The following is an 11,155-nucleotide window of genomic DNA, read 5'->3' as shown; positions in this document are numbered from 1 at the left end:
ACATTAGTTGTCCACCAGAGGACGCTCTACAACGTCCTGTAGTGATGGTTGTATAGTCTGTCCACAGAGGACGCTCTACAACGTCCCTGTTAGTGATGGCGTTGCATGTCTGTCCACCAAGGGGACGCTATACGTTCAAGGCACGCGATCAACGCTCTGTTGAACGACCTGTACTGGGCTGGCTGCACTGCTACTATGCTCGAGATCGTGCAGGCGCACTGTGATGCGACAGCTACTACCATACGTTCCTCGTGTTCAGATCGATCTGAGCGTGGCAGAGATACTGTCCACTGTGAAGAAGGTTCTGACGTGCCGTATCCTCAGAGACTCGTCCGGCGGGGTTAGTGAATTGGAGTTGGTATAGTCTGTCCAGCCAGCAGGAGATATTGTGTATGTGCAACGTCACCCCTTATCGTTATGCTGAGTATAGGTCGTGTATGCAGTAGGCGGGGTCCGGACCATGATTGGATGGAGCTCTATTCTTTCTTTTAAGTCTTCACTGTTGTGGCGATGGTCCTCTCTGCAGCGTGTGGAGTGCAGCATCGTCACGTCAGCAGGTATCTAGCCGTCGTACGACCTCCAGTCCTGACTGATACGTGATGGGAGCAGTGGCATGAGCTATAAGTGGTGCCTGCTGTATGAAGCATAAAAGTGCAAAGGGTGACATTGTGAAGTATCGTTCCTGTTTGGGCTGGCCATGACATAGAGGTGGAGGAAAACATGTGTGACGGATCTCTTTGACGTGCGTCCTCGCAGCCTGGCGTTATCAACCCTGGGCGAGGATGCAGGGAGCATGTGGCAGAGTCTTCTCCTGTCGGCATAGATATGGCAGCTCTCGCTGGGGAGGAGCATAGTGCTATCATCTATATCTCTACGTGCTGGTCCTGGGATGAGCGTGCGGCGTACATGTGCGCGAGTAGTCTCATGTGCCCATGTGCGCGTACTGACGAAAAGCTCTCAATCTGGGACATGATAGTGGAGGCAATGACATATTCAAGAAGTCAGGAGCGAAAGACTCCTCTGGCGATGAACCAGCGGGAGCTTGGGACAGAGTGCGAAGGTACGATTGACGTGGAGTACACTCACACATCTAGGTAGCGTAGCGGACATGTGTGGCGTATCGGCTTACAGTGAGTTCCTACGGGACAACACAGAAACGGAGCAGCAGGCGAGCACACACGTACATGTCAGTCGCATGCAGAGATGATCTAACGTGAAGACATCGACACATACTGACAGCAGTGGGGACATCAGGCACGACAGCACTATCAATAAGATCGACCACATACGTCTACCTCAATGCTGAGACGGAGTCAACAGGCAGCACATAGCGGAGCTGAGTAGTTTCTATAGCATGTACATGGTCACCTACAACGTCCCTGTTAGTGATGCCGTTGCATAGTCTGTCCACCAGAGGACGCTCTACGACGTCCCCGTTGGCAACACTGATTTTGATTTTTGTTTTCATATCTTAAGTTTGTATTTTTTTACAATTTCTTGCAAAACAACAAAAAAATGTCCCATTAGGTTACACTGCAGCATGGTTCGTGGCTGCCAGTTAGATTTCTAGCTCAATACTGGACCAATTTTAAAGATCTTTGTTCACATTGGTCACTAATGCAAAACGCAAAACAAATTGACCCTTTAAGTTGCAATTACACGTTATTAACACAACAGATAAAACTTAAAGCTACAGTGCGTAGTTTTTGTCTCCACCATGAGGAATTCTAAGTAATGACAACAACACTGTCGGCGCATCCATATGACACAAGCCTTTGGTGATTGTGCACACACACACACACACACACACACACACTCACACACACAGTTGCTAGTAGCCAAGGAGGACACAAAGGACTAAAAAACATGATGGACCCCTCAGAAGAGGAAATTATCTTCCCTTGAGCTTCTGTGCGCGAATGTCGCCGGGCGACACAATCTTCTGAACATCGTCATACTGATAAATACAGAGAGAGTTGTGAGGAGCTGACAGTCTTAATTGGCTTTGTGGTAACTCATCTGGAAATGGCTTGTATGTAACAGACGTTCATTAATGTCAACAAGTTACACACTACAGCTTTGAGTCATGAGTGATGGGTGGTGGGTGTGTGCACTCACTGAGCAGCTCCCTGTAGTCCTTGAGCTGCTCGGCCTGAGCCTGCACCGTGGCTTCAGACACCATCAGCCTCTCCTGCAGCTCTCTGCTCTCCTGCTGCAGACGGACCGTCTTCACACTGTCCAGCGAGGACACGGCGTCCTGCTGCGGACCGGCAGGACGCTCGCTGTCCACGACATCCTGGACAACAAGCAGGGGACGAGAAGAAGAAAACACTTTCAAGATGGATTGATTGTATATGTGTAACTGGCGGTGGAAGTAGTATTTAGATCCTATACTTAAGTAAAAGTCCTAATAACGCAATGTAAAAATACTATCCTACTCTCTGTAGATTTAATGATCTACATGTGTCTTAATTTGTAAAGTAACTAGTTACTAAAGATGTCAGATTAATGTAGTGGAGTAAGAAGTACAATACTTCTCTCTGAAAGGTATCAAAGTGGAAGTAGAAAGTGGCATGAAAAGAAAAGACTCAGGTAAACTACCTCAACATCTGTACTTAAGTACAGTACTGGAGTAAATGTACTTGGTAGTTACATATAAGTCTTTTCTGCGGAGCGGCTTCCCTGCTTAGACCTAAACGTCTCTTTATTAATCCTTTTATTAACCCTTAATAATGATAATAATCAAACCTTTGGCTATAAAAAGACATTTAACCATTAATTATCAGTCAAGTGTCAGGTGTCAAGTCAAGTGTTCAAGTGTCCAGGTATGTGAGTCCAGGTGTGTGAGTCTAGGTGTGTGAGTCCAGGTGTGTGAGTCTAGGTGTGTGAGTCCAGGTGTGTGAGTCCAGGTGTGTGAGTCCAGGTGTGTGAGTCCAGGTGTGTGAGTCCAGGTGTGTGAGTCCAGGTGTGGAGTCCAGGTGTGTGTGGTGTTCTATGTACTGTCCTCTTTACCCTATGTCCCCCCCCCCCGAGTGAGGAGTAGTACAGTCTGATGGCATGAGGGACAAAGGACAAAGGACTCCCTGCTGTAGCTGTACCTGAGAGGACTCGGGGAGTGTCTCCGGTCTGTCAGCTCTCTGCTCCTCGCCCAGCTCGCCATCCCAGGCGTCCCACATCTCGGAGATTTCCTCTTCATCCTCCTCCACCCCTTCTATGGTCACATCCAACTCTTCCTCCTCGTCTTCGTCGTCCGACAACTGCTGTCCGGCGCTGTGTTTGGCGTCGGGCTGCAGCCCTCCAGCCAGCCGATGCTTTAAGTCTCCGATCTCGGCTTGCAGGCTGTACAGAGCTTTCCTTTAAAACAGACAGAGAGAGATGTACAGGTAGAAATAACATGCTGCCCTCTAGTGGCCAAATAACTGCTTATTGCACCTTTAACCCTCTGAGGTCTGAGGGCATTTATCTCTTTAACCCTCCTATTGTCTTCTGGTCTAATTTGACCCCTTTCCAAAAAGTTTCTGTATCAGAAATTTGGGTTTATTTCAAACAAATTGTCCGAAAATGTAATGTGGATGGTGGATGACAACGCTCCTCACAAGTTACATTGATAATCAGTTCACTACTGTCATTGAATGTCTGTGTTTTTTGTCAATTTTATAGCATGTGGAGAAAAAACAATTGGTAAACAAACTTTCAATAAAAGTGACAAAAATGTCAAAAAAGTGACAAATGTAAAAATAAAAACAACAACAATAAAAAAGTCAAAAAAAGTGACTAACATGTCAAAAAAAAGCTTTTAAAATTAGGGGAAAAAAAACACAAAAATTTCGGGCTTGCAGAGAAAAACTCAAATTGGCCGAAAGTTCACCAGGGTTTTTCCTCGGCTAATAAAGAGATCATTTGGAGCAAAAGCTGAAATGTTGATGTTCGCTTTTTTAAATTCTCGAATGTCTTGGTTGTATTATGTGGTTTCAGTCCTTGAAATGAGTTCCCCTTGGTCTTTAGGGTATATAGGATTAAAATAGTAGATAAATGTCTGAAATGATATTTTGTAATATCACTTTTTTGAGTAGGAGCTTTGTCAAACATCGGTTGGACGTCTTTGGTCCTCAGAGGGATAAAGTTGAATGGATTAGTGTAGCATCATATAAAAAGTATTCTCATTTTTAACATATCCCATGGAAAGATTTAAATTAAATGCTATTAGTCTGTCTATCAGTACTTGCTGACATGGTCTGGTAACGCGATGCGGTTCCTTACCTCATCTGTGAGAGGGAGGAGAAGCCGGCCTTCTCCAGCTGAGCCTTCAGCTCCCCCAGCTCTCTCTCCACCGCCCTCTTCTGCTCCACCAGCTGCTTGACCTCCATCAGTCCCTGCCTCTCAAACACCTGATCCTGGGACCAAGCCTTCCCTGGACCTCCACGACCCTGTTAGGACAGACAGACAGACAGACAGACAGACAGACAGACAGGCAGATTTGTTTCTGAATTACTAGTTACGAGGCCCCTGAGGTGTCACTAACGATTTTACAGTGTGCAAATTTGTACAGAAGTCGACAGAAGTGAGTCATAAAAACCCAACACAGTCAGTCTCAACCCCTCAAAGTCTTGGTCTTGACTCGGTCTCAACCCCTCGAAGTCTTGGTCTTGACTCTGTCTCAACCCCTCAAAGTCTTGCTCTTGACTCGGTCTCAACCCCTCAAAGTCTTGGTCTTAACTCGGTCTCAACCCCTCAATGTCTTGATCTTGACTCGGTCTCAACCCCTCAAAGTCTTGATCTTGACTCGGTCTCAACCCCTCAAAGTCTTGGTCTTAACTCGGTCTCAACCCCTCAAAGTCTTGATCTTGACTTTGTCTCAAACCCTCAAAGTCTTGATCTTGACTCGGTCTCAACCCCTCAAAGTCTTGACCTTGACTCAGTCTCAACCCCTCAAAGTCTTGATCTTGACTTTGTCTCAACCCTCAAAGTCTTGGCTTGACTCGGTCTCAACCCCTCAAAGTCTTGGTCTTAACTCGGTCTCAACCCCTCAAAGTCTTGATCTTGACTCGGTCTCAACCCCTCAAAGTCTTGATCTTGACTCTGTCTCAACCCCTAAAAGTCTTGGTCTTAACTCGGTCTCAACCCCTCAAAGTCTTGATCTTGACTCTGTCTCAACCCCTCAAAGTCTTGATCTTGACTCAGTCTCAACCCCTAAAAGTCTTGATCTTGACTTTGTCTCAAACCCTCAAAGTCTTGCTCTTGACTCGGTCTCAACCCCTCAAAGTCTTGACCTTGACTCAGTCTCAACCCCTCAAAGTCTTGATCTTGACTTTGTCTCAAACCTTCAAAGTCTTGGTCTTGACTCGGTCTCAACCCCTCAAAGTCTTGATCTTGACTTTGTCTCAAACCCTCAAAGTCTTGCTCTTGACTCGGTCTCAACCCCTCAAAGTCTTGATCTTGACTCAGTCTCAACCCCTCAAAGTCTTGATCTTGACTTTGTCTCAAACCCTCAAAGTCTTGGTCTTGACTCAGTCTCAACCCGTCAAAGTCTTGGTCTTGACTCGGCCCCTTCCTGCTTTGATCTTGGTCTTGACTTGATCTCAATTCCTTAAAGTCTTGGTCTTGACAAAGTCTTAACCCCTCAAAGTCTTGGACTTGAATAGGCCCCTCCCTGCCTTGGTCTTACTCTTGACTCGGTTTCAACCCCTCAAAGTCTCGATCTTGTTTTGGTCTCCACCCCTGAAAGTCTTGGTCTTGTCTTGGTCTCAACCCCTCAAAGTTTTGGTCTCATCTTGGTCTCAACCCCTCAAAGTCTTGGTCTTGACTTGGCCCCTTCCTGCTATGATCTTGGTCTCAACTTCTCAAAGTCTTGGTCTTGAAAAAGTCTTAACCCCTCAAAGTCTTGGTCTTGAACTGTCCCCTTCCTGCCTTGGTCTTGGTCTTGACTCAGTTTCAACCCCTCAAAGTCTCAATCTTGTTTTGGTCTCCACCCCTAAAAGTCTTGGTCTTGTCCTGGTCTTGTCTTGGTCTCAACCCCTCAAAGTCTTGGTCTTGTCTCGGTCTCAACCCCTTAAAGTCTTGGTCTTGCTTTGGTCTCAATACTCTCTGGTCTTGGTGATGACTTGGTCTCTGTTTAGGCGGTCTAGACCACAACACAGGACCAATCATCAGTATTTGCATTCAGAGCTTCATTCAGACGTCCAGATCCAGAAGGTACTCATACCTCGGTGTTGGCCAGAGACCGGACCCTCAGTCTGGACTCGTCTTCATCGACGCTCTCGGTGCACTCGCTGTTCAAATCATCATCGGCCTCGTCTTCGTCCTCGGAGCTCAGTTCTGCAAGAAGAAGAAAGAGGAGAAAAAAGAAGGTTTCTACCGTGATTAGGACTTCTTTTACATTTGTCTCACCCTCACTTTTCTGTGCAACTTTGTGACTTTTGTGCAATTCATCAACCAGAGAAACCGTCGTACGAGGGTTTAGAAGTTACCCCGGTCCACTTCAGCTGGCTTTTTGACATCCTTCACTTTCATCACAATGTATTTTGTAATGCAACATGGATTAAAATCGATTAGTTGTCAACTAATTATAAATAAATCACCAACTATTTTGATAATTGATTTGAGTCATTTCAATGAAAAACTTGCATGATTGCAGCTTCTTAAATGTCAATATTTTCTAGTTTCTTCTCTCCTCTGTGACAGTAAACTGACTATCTTTGAGTTATGGACAAAACGAGGCGTTTGAGGACGTCATCTTGGGCTTTTTGAGAAACACTGCTCCACATTTTTCAGCATTTTCTGACATTTTTAAAGACCAGACAACTAATCTAGTCATTGAGAACAATCTACAGATTAATCCACAAGGGAAAAAAATCATTAATCGCAGCCCTAATGAGTTTAACTGTTTGTACGTTTAACCCAATGGTGTAGTCTAATGTATTTTATATATGTATGTACTGTGAAAGTCTGGCATCTGGGTCTGTTCCCAAGGAAATTTGGAGCGTCAAAGACTTGATTTCCTGCTTTCTGATACACTTTAATGCACCAATTCACGGTGTAAATACGTTTATTCAGCTTATGCGAAGGAAAACACAGATTACAAGTCAAAGAATGTGAAAATATAGTAGAAAGTATGTTGGTATCTGCCTTTTTAAGGTGGATATACTGCGTATATAATACATTTGATTGACTTTTATACTGAAAAGCCACTGAAAAAGACTTTATGAACACAATGGACCAATAGGACGGGTGGATTTAGAGCTGTAAGACGTTCAAACAGAAGAGGATTATGGGTAACCTGAGCCTGGGAAATTTGACATGCTAGGCTACCGAGCTACATCACGGCCTTGACTTTTCTTGGACGCAGTGGCGATGAAACAAATCAAAGGCTAAGACAGTAAGCCTCTGATTAGCGTCATTAGCGTCATCTTTAATTCCAGCCCTCTATATTTTAGGGTCTCATGTTAAAATTTAATTTCAGGGCCGTAGAAACCACTAAAGTCATGTTTCTGTGAGTTTGAGGGATTTAAAAAAAAAGTTTTCTCTTGGAAACTACAGCCAAAGCAGTGGGTTTTTAAAAGCTCATCTTCAAGAGTATTTATCTTTGTGTGTGTGTGTGTGTGTGTGTGTGTATATGTGACTGTTTGAGCCAAAGAAAATAAAGTTATATTTAAATAAAACAAGGGGATTTAGGTTTATCCTCTTCTGGAATTCTATTACTATAACAGTGTGGGTGATTCTATACATTTTCATCATCATATAGGGTCAATTTTTACTGTTATATATAATGGGGGGAGAATAGACAAACACACTTTGCAAACTGATAAACAGGACTAGTCTTGATTTGGCAGACCTTCCAGCATTCGGGGATGGGAGGAAAACCTGCTCTGGTTTATTGGCATTTCTGTAAACAAATCACAACCCTCTTGGGCGGGGCTAAGCATCAGAGAAAAACCAGACTGCCTCTGCAAAATGGGCTCGGGAGGAACTGGTTTTGGTGGAACATGTGCATGTTCAAAAGTTGTTATAACTCTGAATGGACAGATGGTCTAGCTAGCTAGTCTGGATTTACCCTGCAGAGATCTGAGGACCAGGTAACCATAGTCCTCAGATTGGACAGATAGTCTAGCTAGCTAGTCTGGATTTACCCTGCAGAATCTGAGACCGAGTACATAGTCCTCAGATTGGACAGATAGTCCTAGCTAGCTAGTCTTGGATTTACCCTGCAGTACGATGAGGACCAGGTACCATAGTCCTCAGATTGGACAGATATGTCTACTAGCTAGTCTTGGATTACCCTGCAGAGACCTAGACCAGGTAACCATAGTCCCTCAGATTGGACAGTAGTCTGCTAGCTGTCTGGATTTACCCTGCAGAGACCTGAGGACCAGGTAACCAAGTCCTCAGATTGGACAGATAGTCTAGCTAGCTGTCTGGATTTACCCTGCAGAGACCTGAGACCAGGAACCATAGTCCTCAGATTGGACAGATAGTCTAGCTAGCTGTCTGGATTTACCCTGCAGACTGAGGACCAGTAACCATAGTCCTCAGATGGACACAGATAGTCTAGCTAGCTGTCTGATTTACCCTGCAGAGACCTGAGGACCAGGTACCAGATTCCTCGATTGGCGATAGTCTAGCTAGCTGTCTGGATTTACCCTGCAGAGACCTGAGGACCAGTACCCATAGTCCCAGATTGGACAGATACCCTAGCTAGCTACTTCTGGATTTCCCTGCGAGAGCTCTGAGGACCAGTACCCATAGTCCTCGATTGACAGATAGTCTAGCTAGCTGTCTGGATTTACCCTGCAGAGACTGAGGACCAGTAACCATAGTCCTCAGATTGGACAGATAGTCTAGCTAGCTGTCTGGATTACCCTGCAGAGACCTGGGACCAGGTAACCATAGTCCTCAGATTGACAGATATCTAGCTAGCTGTCTGGATTTACCCTGCAGAGCCTGAGGACCGGTAACCATAGTCCTCAATTGGACAGATAGTCTGCTAGCTGTCCTGGATTTCCCCTGCAGAGACCTGAGGACCAGGTAACCCTAGTCCTCAGATTTGGACAGATAGTCTAGCTAGCTGTCTGGATTACCCTGAGAGACCTGAGACCAGTAACCATAGTCCTCAGATTGGACAGATAGTCTAGCTAGCTGTCTGGATTTACCCTGCAGACCTGAGGACCAGTAACCATGTCCTCAGTGGACAGATAGTCTAGCTAGCTGTCTGGTTTACCCTGCAGGACCTGAGACCAGTACCCATAGTCCTCAGATTGGACAGATAGTCTAGCTAGCTGTCTGGATTTACCCTGCAGAGATCTGAGGCCAGGTAACCATAGTCCTCAGATTGGACAGATAGTCTAGCTAGCTGTCTGATTTACCCTGCAGACCTGAGACCAGGTACCCATAGTCCTCAGATTGGACAGATAGTCTAGCAGCTGTCTGGATTTACCCTGCAGAGACCTGAGGACCAGGTAACCATAGTCCCAGATTGACAGATAGTCTAGCTAGCTGTCGGATTTACCCTGCAAGCGAGGACCAGGTACCATAGTCCTCAGATTGGACAGATAGTCTAGCTAGTGGTCTGGTTTACCCTGCGAGACCTGAGGACCAGTACCCATAGTCCTCAGAAATCCATGTCACCAAAAAGGATGCCCATGGCAACGCATATCCGGCTTAAATGAGTGAAATACAGCACATTTAGACCAAAACCTTAATGTTTATGAAGCACTATGGCATTTAAATTGTGTGAGTGTGAAGTATATCAAAGCCTATTTATAATCATAGTTGTGTAATTTGGATTGTGTGCTTGAGTAAGTGTGTTTTTTGGGGACTGTGTGTGTTCATGTGGAGACAAAAGTACTGCAAGGACTTCACTATAGAGGCAGGAAGACATAAAACATCTTGGGCCAGTAGGCAAATGAAAAGTTGATTCATATGGAATAATTAGACGTAAAAACAAGATGCTTTGTATTTTAGTTATTTATTTTCTAGGATTTCATTTTGAGATTATATAACATTTGGAGTTTGGGCTTAAAATTTAGAAACTTTTGAAATAACTGTAACCCCGCCAACTCTTGATTCGGTCTTTCTCATGGACGGAGGGACAGGGACAGGTGTATTGTACAGTATATCTATTTATATATATATATAATATATATATATATATATATATATATATATATATATATATTATAGTATATATATATTATATATATATATATGATGTCCCAAACCTCCTCCCATGGGTGACTTTAGACCCTTTTTAGGGGTCTCAAGATAATAATAAAAAACCTTGACAAGTGAGAGTTTAGAGATAAATAACATCCCGAGTCCTGGTCTAGACCTGGCTCTTTATGGAAAGACCTGGAGATAAATAACATCCCAGAGTCCTGTCTAGACCTGCTCTTTATGAAAACCTGGGAGTAAATAACTCCCAAGTCCTGGTCTAGACCTGCTCTTTATTGAAAGACCTAGGAGATAAATACATCCCAAGTCGTCCTAGACCTGCTCTTTATGCAAAGACCTGGGAGATAATAACATCCCAGAGTCTGGTCTAGACTGCTCTTTATGAAAGACCTGGGAGATAAATAACATCCCAAGTCCTGGTCTAGACCTGCTCTTTTGGAAAGACCTGGAGATAAATAACCTCAGAGTCCTTCTAGACCTGCTCTTTATGAAAGACCTGGGAGATAAATAACATCCCAGTCCGTCGTCTAGACCTGCTCTTTATGGAAAGACCTGGGAGATAAATAACGTCCCAGAGTCCGGTCTAGACCTGCTCTTTATGGAAAGACCTGGGATAAATAACCTCCCAGATTCCGGTCTAGACCTGCTCTTTTACGGAAAGACCTGGGAGATAAATAACATCCCAGAGTCCTGTCTAGACCTGCTCTTTATGGAAGACCGAAGATAATCACATCCCAGGTCCTGGTCTAGACCTCTCTTTATGAAAGACCTGGGAGATAAATAACATCCCAAGTCCTGGTCTAGACCTGCTCTTTATGGAAAGACCTGGGAGATAAATAACGCACTCCCAGAGTCCGGTCTAGACCTGCTCTTTATGAAAGACCTGGGAGTAAATCACATCAGAGTCCTGTCTAGACCTGCCTTATGGAAAGACCTGGGAGATAAATAACATCCCAGTCTGGTCTAGACCTGCTCTTTATGGAAAGAC

At 44.6% G+C, this 11,155-nt stretch overlaps 1 protein-coding gene across 1 annotated transcript in view; it reads right to left on the bottom strand.

Moving 5' to 3' along the window:
* The window catches only part of LOC116696194 (myomegalin-like), a 107,462-nt gene that overhangs the window by 61,350 nt on the left and 34,957 nt on the right, over positions 1-11,155 (bottom strand). The window contains 4 exon segments of the mRNA XM_032527005.1: positions 2,119-2,296; positions 3,099-3,354; positions 4,261-4,427; positions 6,203-6,315. Of these exon segments, the coding sequence (XP_032382896.1) occupies positions 2,119-2,296; positions 3,099-3,354; positions 4,261-4,427; positions 6,203-6,315 (714 nt within the window).

Source organism: Etheostoma spectabile, chromosome 9 (genome assembly GCF_008692095.1).
Source record: "Etheostoma spectabile isolate EspeVRDwgs_2016 chromosome 9, UIUC_Espe_1.0, whole genome shotgun sequence".
NCBI classification, from domain to species: domain Eukaryota; kingdom Metazoa; phylum Chordata; class Actinopteri; order Perciformes; family Percidae; genus Etheostoma; species Etheostoma spectabile.
The sequence above is the reverse complement of the archived record's forward strand: the minus strand, read 5'-3'. Positions and strand labels throughout refer to the sequence as shown.